Raw genomic sequence first — 17,490 nt, 5'->3', positions numbered from 1 at the left:
TTATATTTTTCATACCATGCATGCATTCTGAAACGTGAAAAAAAAAAAATCAATGGGAGAACTCAGCCGCTACTGCATTGGCATCATAGTTTGCCATATTCACGGAAAATAAATGCTAACTGCAGGTTTTTTTTTCTTTTAACCAAGAATCGAGACTGTTTTACGTAGATATCTATGAATAATTCGGGGATTAAAGCATTTAGTCACAAGAATTTTTGCCAGAAAAGCTCTGTTTAGGTCAGGCGGCCACTAGCCTCATTCGCTAACAGTGTAGCATTGTACTTCGACATATTTACGTAAAATAAATGCTAACTGCACAGTTTTTTTTTTTTTGCTTTTAACCAAGAATCAAGACTGTTTTATGTTCATATCTATGAAGAATTCAGGTATTTAAGCATTTATTCACAATAATTTTCACCAGAAAAGCTCTGTTTACATCTGGCGGCCGCTAGCCTCATTCGCTAACAGAGTAGCATTGTACTTCGACATGTTTACGTAAAATAAACGCTAACTGCACGTTTTTTTTGCTTTTAACCAAGAATCAAGACTGTTTTATGTCCATATCTATTAAGAACTCAGGGACTTAAGCATTTATTCACAATAATTTTCACCAGAAAAGCTCTGTTTACATCTGGCGGCCGCTAGCGTCATTCGCTAACAGAGTAGCATTGTACTTCAACATATTTACGTAAAATAAACGCTAACTGCACGTTTTTTTTTTTCTTTTTTCTTTTAACCAAGAATCAAGACGGTTTTATGTCCATATATATGAAGAATTCAGGTATTTAAGCATTTATTCACAATAATTTTCACCAGAAAATCTCTGTTCACATCTGGCGGCCGCTAGCTTCATTAGCTAACAGAGTAGCATTGTACTTCAACATATTTACGTAAAATAAACACTAACTGCACGTTTTTTTTTTTTCTTTTAACCAAGAATCAAGACGGTTTTATGTCCATATCTATGAAGAATTCAGGTATTTAAGAATTTATTCACAAGAATTTTCGCCAGAAAAGCTCTGTTTACATCTGGCGGCCGCTAGCCTCATTCGCTAACAGAGTAGCATTGTACTTCGACATGTTTACGTAAAATAAACGCTAACTGCACGTTTTTTTTTGCTTTTAACCAAGAATCAAGACTGTTTTATGTCCATATCTATTAAGAACTCAGGGACTTAAGCATTTATTCACAATAATTTTCACCAGAAAAGCTCTGTTCACATCTGGCGGCCGCTAGCTTCATTGGCTAACAGAGTAGCATTGTACTTCGACATTTACGTAAAATAAATGCTAACTGCACGGCTTTTTTGCTTTTAACCAAGAATCAAGACTGTTTTACGTCCATATCTATTAAGAACTCGGGGATTTAAGCATTTATACAGAAGAATTTTCGCCAGAAAAGCTGTTTACATCTGGCGGCCGTTAGCCTCATTCGCTAATAGAGTAGCATTGTACTTCGACATACTGTATTTACGTAAAATAAACGCTAACTGCCTTTTTTTTGTGTGTGTGTGTGGCTTTTAACCAAGAATCGAGACTGTTTTACGTCCATATCTATGAAGGATTCGGAGATTTAAGCATTTATTCGCAAGAATTTTCACCAGAAAAGCTCTGTTTACGTCAGACGGCCGCTAGCTTCATTCACTACAACTATATAACTAACTATACAACTGTATAACCACAATAAAGGGCTGTTCTAGTCAATAATAAGTTGTGATTGCATATAGAATTTATTAATAATCTATTTATGAATTATAATTGATTCTGCATATTTTCCTCAAGTATTAAGTTTCTGATGTGAAGATTGAGTGATTTATTAGCTGTTGAAAAAAAATTAAGTTGCTATTCTGGGCAAAAACTTATATGATGTTTTAAATATTGCTATACTGTAGATCCTGAAAATATAGGTGATTATCTCTGCATTTGGTGATTTTTGTGAATCTAGTGTAAAATCTGAGAATTTCATAGCCATTTTAAGTTTTGTTATATGAAAAATAATCGTGATTTTATCAGGGAACGACTTTGAATTTTTTGATGCCGCTACTCATGGAGACTCATATATGGCTAAGGTTTTGCCTATTTTGGTTTTATTTCAGTAGCAGCTTTGGTTTTGAAAATATTTGAAGTTTTTGAAAATAGGCCCCCTACGGCCCTGCGCCCCGTGTCATGTCAATGTATTATGAAGTCTATGGGAGAGGCTTGGTCGTTGTCCTCTTGATGTTGGATAAAATTTAATGATGGCATAAAGGTTAATTGTTTAAATTGTTTTCAAAGTATTGTTTTTAAAAAATGCCTTCCTTCTTTTTTATATTCTCAAAAAAAAAAAAAAAAAAAAAAAAAAAATGATGTTACATTTTTCACATTACAGTAAAAATATAAAAAAATATAAAAAACTACATGAAATCATAAATCTATAAATAAAATCATAACTAAAATGAATAAAAAATATCCAGTGGTTAAAATTTGAAATGGTGATATATTGTGATACTTTGTATCCCAAATGTTATGGATATGCTCCTGCCAAGAATCGATTTATCTAGAGCTGTCCGCTACGTCATCAGTGATATAAATGCGTCGAGGAGCACACCATCACATCGACGGTTAATGAAGAAAATACAGTATATGCGTGGAAAGTTGAGAATGGCGAACGCTCGGCAAGCAAGCGGGGAAAGCGGCACAAAGCCAAAAAAGCACACCAAAGTGGCCAAAGCATGGACTTACTTCAACGAAACAAAGGAGGGTACACTGAGAAGGCAGCACATCGGCCGTAAATGAACACCTGCAGCGCCAGTTGTAATTTTGGAAGACGACAGGAGACAACAAGCTGGCGGATCGTAAGTCCACATAACTAACGACATTTTTTTATTGAAGTTGCTTTTATGTACTTTGTATCAACGTGCATCATAAAATTATTTTCATGTACTTCACCCTGGTGACACGTGACGTTTATTTATCTACTCTGCTGCTGCTCACGAAAGCTGTAGGTCTCTGTAATCTGTGCACAGCATGCAGATTGTTTTTTTAGAATAATGGATGCTCTCGCTTGGGGGAATAAAAAACATAATAATAATATTAAAAAATATAATAATAATAAAATAAATGGAAACACTGGCCTGCTTACTTTAGTCCATGACTGCACTAATTTTACTTACTTTACATCATAACATATTAGTATGTATATACATATAGTAGTATACTATAATATTAATGCTAGATCATTTTAATATGTAGTTGTTGTTTTTTTTTTAAGAATTGTTTTGAATCATGTCAAAAAGGTGAAGTCGCAGCCTTCTTAATCTGTTTACATTCCATTCTTTTTCACTAGTTAATGCTATCAGCATTTGACTTCATTGTTTGTGATTTATTATTATTACTTATGTGTTTATTTGTACTTTAATAAAGAATTTAAGTGTCCCAAAATGTTTTTGGGAATTAATAAGCATCAACAAAAATGTAATAATAATAATTCATTAAAAAAAACTAAAAATTAAAAAGCCAAAAAAAAAAAATTTACAATAGTCGACTAATCGTTAAAGTCTGCTGACTAATCGGGAGAAAAATAGTCGTCTGGGACAGCCCTAGATACAGTGATCCTTCGCTACTTCGCGCTTCAAACTTCCAGCACGGATTTTTTTTCTCAATATAAAAATGAGATGTTTGTGTCTGATCTTGCCAGAGTCTAGAGATATCCCAATCCGATATTTGGATCGGCTCGGACGCCGATATGGGCAAAAAAATGCGTATCGGTATCGGATCGGAACTTGGGAAAATTCCGATCCAGTTTTCTTTTAAAGTGCGGTGCGGGTTTTCCAGCTCACCGATTTACATAATCCATTTCAGTTTTTGCTTCGGTGTCCCTAAAATCCGGTCCGCATTTTACGGCACACCTTCAACACACTACATTTACATTACCGTCTCCCAATTTACCGAGAGACTTTATCGGTAAAAATGTCAGCTTTGTGGGATCATTTCACCTTAAAGGACGACAAAGACAAAGAGGCAGAGTGCAACATATGCCACAATAAAGTCCAGCGTAGTGGTAAAGCTGTAAGAAGTTTTAATACAACCAACCTAATCAAGCATTTAGCGAAATACCACCACAAACAATATGAGGAGTATGCGAAGAAAACCGAAGACAAAAAGAAAGGTCCTACGCAACTAACACTGGCAGAAACTTTGCTATGCGTGACAAACTGGCACTCGACAGTCCCAAAGCCCAGGGAATAACAAGTCATTGCCGAAGAATTCATTCTGGATGACAAGCCATTATCTCACGTGAGTAACGACGCACCATCCAACACTTAGAACCACGGTACAACATGCCCAGCCGTCATTACATCCTTGAGCGATTCGGCCGTGGAAGAACTATTCACCAACATCCAAATTCCGATTACTGAAGTATGTCAAGTAAAGCGGAACTAATACACAGCACGGTCTTCGGGACGCAATGAGAAACTGACCGCATTGCGTCCTGAAAGTAAACATAATCCTTGTCATAGACCCGGGTAATGCCAATGCTCAACTCACGGCTTTAGCTCAACTCATGCCGCTGGATAAAAAACAGAAGAATACCTGACTGCTGCTGACAGCCGCTACAAACGACGTGAACGTCGTTTTACTGGAGATAATAGATATCATATGTATATAGAACTAGATGCTACATGACAGACTCGACTGTGTTAGCAACATTGAAAACCAGATGCGTTAGTGAACAGCCGCCATCTTAAAGCAGAAGACTTCCCTAGTAGGCTGTTGTGAACCTTCCGAGCGAACCTAATTAACATTTTATCTAAAATACTCCTAAATCGGCAAAATCATGACTTGAATCTATCTTCAAAACAGTTTTAACACTTCCACATGTCGAACGTAGACAGAAGGGAAATTATGGAATAACGGGAGCAATTTTAACAACTTTAACAGTTGATTCGCAAAATTAAATGAATTGAATGTAGTTTAAAGCTGCTGATACAGAATGGGGACTTGAGTATTTTATTTACTGTTGTAAAATGTTAACTTGATACTGAAATAGTCGTTTATTTAAACCTGAGGGCTTTTTATACAATTTTTGTAACTAATGCACGAAACATTAAAAGTATCTAATAGCTTGGGGGATTTGTGGGATTTTCCACTGAGGTTGTTGGTGTGTTTTGCTTTTTTATGACAGTTTACAATATTATTTGCACGTTTTACTGACTGACTATGCCATTTCTGTTTGTTATTTATAATGTTTTGTGTTTGTCACTGAATAAACAGGTCAGTTTCTTGTTACCAACCGTTACCACATGCTCAGATAGATCGGTATCGGCCAGTATCTCTGTATCGGATCGGAAGTGCAAAACAATATCGGTATCGGATTGGAGTGCAAAAACCTGGATCGGGACATCCCTACCAGTCACAAACTTTAAAAGTGCCGCATGCGTCAATCATCGTTTAACTTAAGCCATTGCAGTGGCAACTCATTGTGTCTACCAGAGGAACGAACTTTAAAAGTGACACATGCATCAAACATTGTTTAACTTGTTAAACCATTGCTGTGGCAACTCATTGTGTGTAAGTGAGCAGCTTGAGCGGATTTTAGTAGACTCACTCAATGAAGCATTTAATAAAGCCAAGCATTTTTCTATGACTTTATTCTTGTTTAAAAATAATAATAATAATAAATAATATTTTTTGGTTTTTCATTGGGGGGGTGCTACTTCGCGTTTTTCCCCACTTATTTCGGCGGGTTCTGGTCTCCATTAACCGCAAAAAACGAGGGATCACTGTATATCGTTTTGAAAAGGCCAGACAGTCTTCCCGATTTGGGGGGCATTTGCAAGTCACTTTCTGTTCATTTTAGGGCATTTACAGGTCCATTCCTATGAGTTTGAATCACTGCCTGTTCATTTGGGGAGATTCGCACGTCACTTCCTGTTCTGTAACCCAAAATCAACAAGAAGTGACCCATAAATGCTCCAAAATCAACAAGAAGTGACTCAGAATCAACAGAAAATGACCTGAAATGCCCCAAAATTAAACTCGTTCATTCGCTGCCATCCCTTCCACTTCAAACAGATTGGACTCGCTTCACAGCAGAAGGATGAAAAGTGCCTATTAAACTCATTAACAGCCATCGACAGTGATGGATGTCAAATTTATTTCGATCTGGAGGACTGCCTCATATTTCCGAGCCATTGCTGGCGCTAGACTTCCAACGGGAGAGCCGGATTGGACATCTATAGTCGTCAATGGGAGGCAATGTGTTAAATGAGTTACTTATAAAAGAATTAAGACCGCCATTACCTTCTCGTGAATCTCCTGCGTGGACTGCGCGTCGCAGAAGGCGACTGTAGCGAGGTCTTTGAGAATGGGCATCTCCACCGTACAGTCGCGCCCGTCCAGTAACGCCACTAGAGGGCGCGGGTGCATGGGCCCGTTCATGATTTGGGGCCGGATACCTGAAGAAAACAAAGTGGACATATTACATATTCAAACATTTATAGAGTAACTGAAAGGGTCTGAACAAAAAGTGCATTCCTACTAGGAGTGGGAACCTCTTGGTACCTCGAGATATGATTCAATTTGCGATACAAAGCTCACGATAACGATCTGACGATATGGCGATACAACGATTATCGATACATTGGTCGGGAAATCATTCTAGGATATTCTACAAACAACTAATAAACAGAAAAACAAGCTTCTGCTGTGAATTGGAATGAGTTTATCACTTGTAGACGTCCAATCCATTTGAAGTGGGAGGGTTCATTTCGTTCATTCGCTGCCATCCCTCCCACCAAACCTACACCCAAAAGAATAGGCAGTGACTCAAACTCAACAGAAAATGACCTGTAAATGCCCTAAAATGAACAGCAAGTGACCTTTAAATGCCCTGAAAATCGGACAGAATGACTGTGAATGCTCTGGTTTCGAATGAACGGACGTTCCCAGTCTAAATAGATTGGGCGTCGAGCACCGTCAATGCAGCCCTAGAATTACCTGAGACACTATTATGGTGGAAGATTTTGGTAGCAACTTGTTGGTTCATTTTTATTTGTTTTTAGACATTGACACCTTTTTAAATAGTGTTGCACCGATACCATTTTTTGGGCCCGATACCGATACCTGGCTGTGCAGTATCGGCCGATACCGATACCGATACCATTCCGATACCACTGTTTGCAAAAAAAAAAAAAAACATATATATATATATATATATATATATTAGGGCTGTCAAAATTATCGCGTTAACGCGCGGTAATTAATTTTTTAAATTAATCACGTTAAAATATTTGACGCGATTAACACACATATCCCGCTCAGACAGTATTCTGCCTTTTGGTAAGTTTTACAGCAAGGTTTTTTGTGCTGTCTAACAGCGAACTCTTGTGGTTGCTTTGCGACACGGTTTATTGCCTTCTTGCCAGTTCAATATGGCTGCACGACGTCTTGGGCTGACGCCTACGTTGTAATGTTGTGCTTATATGATCCTTGGACAAGATTTGTCCGTAAGTATGGTTGTTGTAAAGAATGTACACATTATGTTAGTAAGCGAAATGTTATATTTTTTGTATGAGACGCTTTTTGTTTATGTTTAGTGAACCTGTATAGCGTGCTAAGCTAACGTTGTTGCTAATGCAATGCTTGTGTACTTTTATTTTGTAGTTTTACGACGGTCTAAAGAGGACAATGGTTTGAGGCCATTTTATTAATAAATCAGATGAAAAAGGAAGAATTCTGATTATTAAGGCATCGTTCACTAGCTGTCTAGCTTTGGAAAAAGTAGACGCTTCGGAGTGAGGACAGCATAGACAGATTTAAATGACAGTAGAGTGAAATGCCCACTACAGTCCTTATGTACCGTATGTTGACTGTATATATCCATCTTGTGTCTTATCTTTCCATTCCAACAAATTATTTTACAGAATATATATATAATTTACAGACAAATATGGCATATTTTATAGATGGTTTGAATTGCGATTAATTGCGATTAATTAATTACGATTAATTAATTTTTAAGCTGTAATTAACTCGATTAAAAATTTTAATCGTTTGACAGCCCTAATATATATATATATATAATATAAATGTATATGTATAAGGGATGCAACGATACAGTTAAGTTACGGTTCGGTACGATTTTCGATACAATTCAATACATTTAATGCTCTGAAACAGAAAATACAACTGTTATTTTATTTTGTATTTTTTTATTTATTTTTTATTTTTTTTGCTAACAAGCAAAAATAACAGTGCCATCATATAAACAAGCATTTTAGTGCATAATATTTATGTGCCCACTTCTTACTGATCTGAAGAAATTTTGTATATAAGGGCTGAGAACAATCTTAACTTGTTTGTAAAGTGGGGCACACTGTTGATTGCTGCAGCTCTCTTAGCAGCTATATTTAACATATAAGCAAAACATCCTATTTGTGGTCCGAGTCCATCTGTAACATGTGCTGAATTAACAGTATTTGCAGCATTATCTATAGTCACTGGTATGGATTGATTTGGCCTGCTTAACTTCCATTCAGTCATGGCGGTTTCTAATTCATCAATGGACAATATGGCGTCGCTCTGGGCTCACGCTGCTAATGGCATGGGATCTAATGTAGCACATCTAGGTTGCTATTTGATGATATCTAGCGTGTGCGCGCGAGAGTTAGCATGGGATCTAACAAAGGACATCTAGGTTGCTATCTGATGATATCTAGTGTTCGCGCTGCGCCGCTCGAGTGTTTTCTGGCCACAGAAGTCACTTCTGCTCATTACTGCATAACACCATCATATGAGAATCGACTTTCATAAACAAGACGAGTTTGAAGTACGGCGCTCTTAATTTGCCACTCATTGTTCATCATGAAACCATGAGTTTGCTTAGTCTCTCACGGTCTTAACCTTTCTTATCCCATCGGCGCTCCAACAGCGGGCGTTAGCTTACGCATGCTAATCGTTTGTGAATGCCATGTTAGAAAAGCAGCGCAACATCGCGGATATAAGTTGTAGTGAACATCCTGAATATTGAAGACGAAAATATTTTCGTGTTGTAATTTCGAGTCAAAAACATACAGATATCATGCATCGGGATTTGGGAAGTTAGCTCACGTGGGGAGGACAGTTCATTTGCGCTCAAGTGACGCCAGTTGATGGTATCAGCGCCCTAAATGTTGGTACTCGTCGATACCGATACCACCAATTCGGGCCGGATCGGCACCCTCTGCCGATACTGGTATCGGTGCAACTTTATTTTTAAAGCAATATCTCGATTCTTGGCAGGAGCATATCGATAACCTTTTGAGATACAAAGTATCACGATATATCATCATTTCGATATTTTGTCACACCCCTAATTCCCACTGTGAGGTGAGATTAAAAAAAAAAAAAAAAAAAAAAAAAAGGACCCACTCCATTAATATGACGAGGAGCATGAAAACAGACAAATATAAGCGAGCCCGTTAGCCCAAAGCACTCCTGAGAGACGCATCGGCGACAAAGAGGAGAAAATGAAGAACGCGGGCGAGCGGTCCGACACTGCGGAGGAGGACGGGAGCGGAGGTGTCGTCTCTCCGCCTGTTGTCATGGTGATCACTTAGCAGGCTTTGCGTGCCACTTTAAATGCATTTTTATTTCATTTCTGGCCGCAGGTCAAGCTAAGCCTGCTGACTGACAGGCGACCGATATGTGAGTGACATGTGAAAGGGAAGAGTTCGGAATCTTGTTCTGACCTTTGGGTGACTTTTGCTCTTCTTGTTTAGTGTGTAGGATCTAGGAGTGTGACAATATATCGAAAAGGTGATTTATCGCGATAATTGGTAGCCCAAGAGGTTATCGATATGCTCCCACCAAGAATCGCTATGTCGTTATTGTTACTATTCGCTGTTTAAAAAGGTCGCCAAGTGCCTTTTTGCGAACATTAAACGAGCAACAATGTTTTCTTTTAGACAGCAGTGTCAAACGATTAAAATTTTTAATCGAGTTAATTACAGCTTAAAAATTAATTAATCGTAATTAATCGCAATTAATCGCAATTCAAACCATCTATAAAATATGCCATATTTTTCTGTAAATTATTGTTGGAATGGTAAGATAAGACAAGATGGATATATACATTCAACATACGGTACATAAGGACTGTATTTGTTTATTATAACAATAAATCAACAAGATGGCATTAACATTATTAACATTCTGTTAAAGTGATCCATGGATAGAAAGACTTGTAGTTCTTAAAAGATGAATATTAGTACAAGTTATAGAAATGTTATATTAAAACGCCTCTTAATGTTTTCGTTTTAATAAAATTTGTAAAATTTTCAATCAAAAAATAAACTAGTAGCCCTATTCTGTCCTCAATGTGTGTGAGTACACAAATTGACAGATAGCGAACATAAGTTCCAAAAAGAAATCAGACGGTGTGGCAAAGTTGCATGGGCTTTACTGAAGTCATCTCTTTTTGACAGGAGCACGTTTCTTGTATTTTTGTAAAACTGAAAATAACAAGGCAATGTGTCAATAACTTGCATAAATCACAAAATAACATAAAATGTACACACACGTGTCTATTTGAGCAGTAGCATTAGCCAATTAGCTCACAAGCATCTCACAATGTAACTGCATTTTACCATATATGTGAACAAATTCAAATACACATCATCAATAACTATCTAATGCTCATGAATATAAACAAAGGAGGAATATAACTCACAAGCGATGCATGTATTAGACACAAACAGTGTGATGGGGCTATGAGAACTGCCACTGAATACTGGATGCGGACGTTAGCTGGTCTGAATAGCACTGTCTATTAGTGTGACTTCGCGTCGACATATAATCACGTCAGAAAAGCGCGCCGAAACCCAAATAATCAGCTGCACTGAATCGCCAGCAGAGGGCGACATTACGCCAGATAACATGCAAGTCACACCCAAGCGCCAGCAGAGGGCGGAAAAACTCCATAAAACACAATTAACAAGTTGGCCTTTCACTGTACTGACATTAAATTTGTCTGAGCGGGCCTAGTGCGTTAATTGCGTCAAATATTTTAACGTGATTAATTTTAAAAATTAATTAACGCGCGTTAACGCGATAATTTTGACAGCCCTAATATATATATATTTGGGCTGTCAAAATCATAGCGTTAATTGCGTCAAATATTTTAACGTGATTAATTAAAAAAATTAATTACCGCCCTTTAACGCTATAATTTTGACAGCCCTAATATATATATATTAGGGCCCTAATATATATATATATATTAGGCTGTCAAAATTATCGCGTTAACGGGCGGTAATTAATTTTTTAAATTAATCACGTTAAAATATTTGACGCAATTAACGCACATGCCCCACTCAAACAGATTAAAATGACAGCACATGGTCATATGTACTTGTTACTTTGGAGTGAGAATTATGTAATTATTGAGATCAACAATGGCGAGCTACTAGTTTATTTTTTGATTGAAAATTTTTACAAATTTTATTAAAACGAACACATTAAAAGGGGTTTTAATATAAAATTTCTATAACTTGTACTAACATTCATCTTTTAAGAATTACAAGTCTTTCTATCCATGGATCGCTTCAACAGAATGTTAATGTTAATGCCATCTTGTTGATTTATTGTTATAATAAACAAATACAGTACTTATGTACAGTATGTTGAATGTATATATCCGTCTTGTGTCTTATCTTTCCATTCCAACAATGATTTACAGAAAAATATGGCATATTTTATAGATGGTTTGCATTGCGATTAATTATGATTAATTAATTTTTAAGCTGTGATTAACTCGATTAAAAAAATTGTTTGACAGCCCTATTATATATATATATATATATATATTTCTGTCTACGTCCCTGTATCTGTGTATAATGCGCACCCATGATTTTACAAGTAGATTTTGGGAGGAAAAAAGTGTGCGTTATTTTAGGGAAATTACAGTAAATTGTTTGGTAAAAAAATATTTCAATTGCTCTTTAAGTCTCCTTAAGCAGAAGGTTCACTTACTTATTTTTCCTCCTTTTGTCATTGTTTGCATGCTATCCTCATTAAAATATGAAAACTTATAAATGTTTGGGTGGTTTTAGTTAAAGCTGACTCCGTTTTTACATCTGTGTGATTTTGACAAAGATCAGATCCCATTCAATGGTGATTTTATACAGAAATGTGAGAAATTCCAAAAGGTTCAGATACTTTTTCATACCACTGTACATGGAAAGAGATGTGATGGAAAATGTACAGTAAATGAAGTGAAATGAACTCGTTGCCTGGCATGGACCGCTATTGACGTTAATAGACGTCCAATCCGTTTGAACTCGGAGAGTTGGCAGCGTAAGAACAAACGTTTATTCTCTGCCACCCTGCCAGTTCAACCAGATTGACGTCAACGAGTAATAAACTCATTCCAGTTCACAGCAGTCAAATGAAAATAGCTTCTTTTTCGGTTTATTTGTTGTATTCTAGAATATCGTATCGTTCCTGATCAATAATTGTTGTCTCGCCATATCATGAGATCGTTATCGTGAGCCTTGTATCGCAAATCCTGCCATGAGCTACCCAGAGGCACCCAACCCTAGTCAGATCATTTTTATGTTCAAATTGCAACTCACAAAACAATCGTGTCACTGTTAGAGGGAATGGCTAGGGCCTGCTGATTGGTGCAAATGAGTTGGCAATGTCCATGCCTTCAAAGTCTGAGTCACAACTGGTATTTGGTTCCTTAACTTTTTCTTCATTCTTTAAAGGCGTCAAAACTAATTAATATCTTGGTTCCAACTAAGTCTCAGGTGCTTCAAATCTTTGGTCATGGCATCAGCAATTTAAAAGACTTAACTCAGATTTGGCAATAATCACTCAAACTCTCGGACTTGGCTTGTTTTCAAGCCCTTTAAGTCGAAATCTCTACTTGATCTCAAGTCTTAGTCCTGAGCTGGTTTCAAGTACTCAGTCAAACTCAATGCCCAGGGACCAGAACCGGTCCGCCACATCATTTTGTGTGTGCCGCCAAAGAAAATCCCACATTTATATATAATAAATTTATAACGTCTTAACCAGATTTGATTAAAGAAAATAGTCAAATATTTTTCTCCTTCTTGTTTAGAGTGTTAATGGCTAATTAATAGATTATTGCTTCAGGTTGTTCGACTACTTGATTAAGATGACTAATTATTCTTATTATGCCCATACATTACATACAGTACATAAAAACTTTTTGTATACATACAAAAAGTTGGTAATTTTACACCTAAATCAAGAAAAAAACGCTTCGAAATTTTTGAACAATATCTATTCTTGAATTTCTGATAAGCTTGTTTTAATATTAAATATACTAATTTATTGCTTAAAATAAGTCTGTAAAGCTAATTTTCAGCTGGCTACTTTTATTAATTTAATAAATTGAGTAAAATTTACGTGAAGCCCTGGCACATCATTTCACTTATTTATAGTAAAGTTACTCTGAAAACAAGGGAATTAGTTATTTTAGTTTTAAGGAGGTGTGTTTTTGCAGTGTACAAAACCCTGAGAATATTACCTGTTTTATTTTTTTCTTCAGTTAAAAAAAAAAAAAAATTAGAAATATCCCCCCCCCCCTTTTAATTAAAAACCTTTTTAGCATTTTTTTTTAAAACAATGTAAAGAGAGAAAAAAACAGATTTTAAAAAATAGACTACTGTATTTTCCTTTTTTAATTAAACATATATTCAAAAAGAAAAATTCCTTTACGGCTTTTTTTTTTTTAATTAAATAGATATACTGCAAATGATTTTAAAAAAGATTTGGACAACTTTTAAGTCAACTACGTCTCAAAAAATAAGTTTATTTATAGAGCTTCAGCTATCGATTATTTTAGTAGTCGATTAATCCATGAACTAGTTAGTTTGAATTATAATCGGATAGGGAACATAAAAAAAATTAAATACCTGAGCTGAGCCTGAAACTTTATTAAAAATAAATATACTTGGATCCAAGTACAACAATAGAACAATTGGCTAACTTACATAGCAAAAGTCCGCTAGCTTAAATGTTATAAAATGCTTTTTTAAAAAAAAAACAAAAAAAAAAACAATACTCTTAACAAACGGTTCAAACACATAAACGGCTAAATATACCAATAAACTAGATTAAAACTGCATTAAAAAAACATTAGCTCAAACAAAAGCTTATCTTAACAGAGAGCAACTGGATTCAGCCATTTGAAATTCATTATGTCATATTCACTGTTGCCACTAGAAGGCAGTTTATCCACCCAAATCAATAAAACTAAATGCAAACACTTTCAAAACAATTACAACACCAATTTAATAAGACGAAAACTCGAAGCAGCAAAATTTAATTCGGAACTTTTTTCCTATTCGAATTACTTGAGTTAATCGATTAATCGTTGCAGCACAACTTATTTCATTAACTACTCATTGATTCATCGTGGTGGTCCTAGTTGATAGTCACAATGGCCCTCCAAGGAATCCTTAACATTGATGCTTGAGTTGGTCTCAACCCATCAAAGTCTCAAAACCTTAAAATCTCAGTTTTAACTTGGTCAAATCATCAGTGCAAATCACATTTCAGTTTATTGCTTGTCCACCAGCGACCTACTGGACAGCCTCCACGTAAGACCAGAACCCACAGGCCTGTTTCCTTCACCCGTTTCTTTATAACGCCTTTGATCTTTAACCGCATTTACTTTATAAGTGTTCTGTCGCCGCTCGCTTCCATTTCCGCTGCAGCCAAACTCCATGAAAGAAGCCAATAAATATCAAAAAGACACTTTTACTACAGCTGACAAGCTCTCAGCTGTGAAGTGACAAACGCTCTCTTCCATTCCGCGCCGGGAAATAAAAGCGCGAACGGCGGGCGTGTTCACCTCAGGCTGGGCTCGTGTTGCAGGTACGATTTAGAAAAAACAGCACGGCGCATGTCAATAAATGCGTACTGAATACTCTCATGTTCTCTCGTGTTCCCACTAGCTGCGTTTGTTGCTCATCTGTTGCCTCACCACTGTGTGTTGGGAGGCGTGCGTGTGCACAGAAGAAGCCAGCAGCTGTCATGGCGGCGTCTGCCAAGGTACTGCAACACACATGAACCAACACCAACAGAAAAGCTAATAACAACTAATGACCGGCCTTCAAAAAACGCTTTAAAAACGTCAATTTTCAGCCAGTAACTCCAGGAGGTAAATACAGATGTACCCTGAATTATAGATTGAATTCAACCCTTGACCAAGCTTGTGACTCAATTTAGCAAATCAATTTTCTACCAAATGAAATGAACTGAAATGCTATTAATCCATTGCAACCCACAGCATTGTTTGTTTTAATGCATACCGTATTTTTCGGACTATTAGTCGAGCCCAAGTATAAGTTGCGCCAGCCAAAATGCACAGTGAAGAGTAGGGATGGGAACTGATAGGATTTTTACGATTCCGATTCCATTATCGATATTGCTTAACGATTCGATTCTTTATCGATTCTCTTATCGATTCTAATTTGGGGAAAAAGAAGAACAAACGTTTTGATTGGCGTTGAGTTTGTTTGATCAGAAGTCACAACCTTAAAAACTCACAACAAGGTCAAAAGAGGCCCAAAGCCTCAATATTAACTGTGGCAATAAGTGGCAAATGCACAAGAATGTAACATTTTACTGAAACATTTTTCTAATAGAAATTTTAAAAAATTGGTATATATTGGCATATAGGTCGTTGGTCTGCCGTTAGCAATATGTGTTAAACTTGCAGGGGTCCCCAAACTTTTTCCAGTGAAGGCCGCATAACTTTTCCCTTCTCTGATGAGGGGCCGGGGTCAGTTTGTAACAGAAAAAGTGTGACGATTGCAGGAGTGCCTAAATGTAAAAAATTTTTGTTTTTCGGAATGCCACAATCAAATAACACTTTCTGGATATTTCACGGAACAAAAGTAAATAAAATAAAAACAATAATATAATATAATAATATAATAATAATTAATAATAATAACACTATTAATCAAATAGATAATAACCAAATAACCTTCTCTGAGTTCTTCACAGAAAAAGGCCAGAAAATAATTAACAATATTGAGAAAGAAAAAAAAAATTCAAAATGCTCTCTGGTATAGACCCTACCCATGTGACGTCACAACTCCGCCCTCCTGACTGGTGCCGCCCAATTGTCCGTCAACACATCGCGTTTACCTGTTACGGCTACGTACATTCCTCCTATTTACGGCGTGTTTTTCTGCTTGTTAACATTAATAATCAAAATGGTGAAGGCGTGTGTGGCGGTCGGTTGCAATAACAGAGAAGATAGACGGAGAGACTTGAAGTTCTACCGGATTCCGAGAGACCCGGTGAGGAGAGCGAGATGGGCTGCTGCAATTTGACGAGAAAACTGGGCTCCAAACGATTACCACAGATTATGTAGTAGTCATTTTATATCTGGTAAGATGCATTTAATATATATTTAGAGGGTTTTGGGCTGACAACCACAATTAAAATCATTGCTAGGCTAATTGCCGACAACATACACGTATGTATGTACTGAGAGTGCTCTCGCTAAACCATATAAACATTAAAAGCCCTAGCTCCATTGACAAATGACATGAAATACATTAGACTTGACAGTGGATGTTAGCAAGAACAAAAGATTTTGAATTGAAAATTTCGTAACTCACCTTTCCAAGCACAAGATAGATTCCTGCCGAATTTTCGTGGACGAGGACCTGTTTCACCCAACCAGCAACGAAGTATTTATAATCCTCCGAGCTCTTAAAGTTTTTCAAACTTTCGTGAGAATAGGCTGATTTTGTGTGGACAAGATAGTTGTAAATATCAGGGTAGCTAGCAGATGTCAGGCAAAGACGGCGAAGACAGCGGGTCAAAAACATCGATTTAGGGATCAAATATGGATCTGGCGAATGGATAAACTGAAGCTTTTCCACATAACGCCTTTTATGCAACGCATCCAGTGAGTTTACGGCATCCGAAAGCACCGGGTCTTCCATGAAATGCATTATAAATTGCTCGATCAATTCAGACCATTGATAATACAGACACAAAATGACGGACAATGGGGCGGAACAATACAGCGAACACGTGATTTTGTGATGTCAGTGGGTAGGGTCTATTGTTCAGGGGGCCGGACCAAATGTCGGGGCGGGCTGTATTCGGCCCGCGGGCCGTAGTTTGGGGACCCCTGTTAAAGTATTATTTACCAGTATATTGAAATGCATGCCTTTTAGTTTTTATGGTGCTTTCACGCTCAAGTGGGGGCGCCCTTGCGCTTCCTCACGCGAAGAAGAACGCGCTCACGTGAAGAAGAAGAAATGCGCATCCAAGCGAGTGAGTGAGTTAGTAAGAGAGGGAAGCACTGCTGCGACCCTACGTTCTTTGTTAATGCTTGTAAAATATCTACAGAGGCAACGCCTGTATGTATCATCTTTTGTGTTGTTGTTGTGTGTTTCCACTCGCGATCCGACACTTAAATCCAGTTGTGTAGTGGTTTGAACGATGTGCTAATGCTAGCGAACGCATGCT

At 37.0% G+C, this 17,490-nt stretch overlaps 1 protein-coding gene across 6 annotated transcripts in view; it reads right to left on the bottom strand.

Moving 5' to 3' along the window:
* Positions 1-17,490, bottom strand: part of ctbp2l (C-terminal binding protein 2, like) — a 164,025-nt gene that overhangs the window by 15,825 nt on the left and 130,710 nt on the right. For all 6 annotated transcript variants that reach the window (XM_057826303.1, XM_057826300.1, XM_057826301.1 and 3 more), the window contains one exon: positions 6,283-6,437. In XM_057826303.1, the coding sequence (XP_057682286.1) occupies positions 6,283-6,437 (155 nt within the window). The remainder of the gene's footprint in view (positions 1-6,282; positions 6,438-17,490) is intronic.

Source organism: Corythoichthys intestinalis, chromosome 21 (genome assembly GCF_030265065.1).
Source record: "Corythoichthys intestinalis isolate RoL2023-P3 chromosome 21, ASM3026506v1, whole genome shotgun sequence".
NCBI classification, from domain to species: Eukaryota; Metazoa; Chordata; class Actinopteri; order Syngnathiformes; family Syngnathidae; genus Corythoichthys; species Corythoichthys intestinalis.
This window is presented reverse-complemented; position numbering and strand designations above follow the sequence as displayed.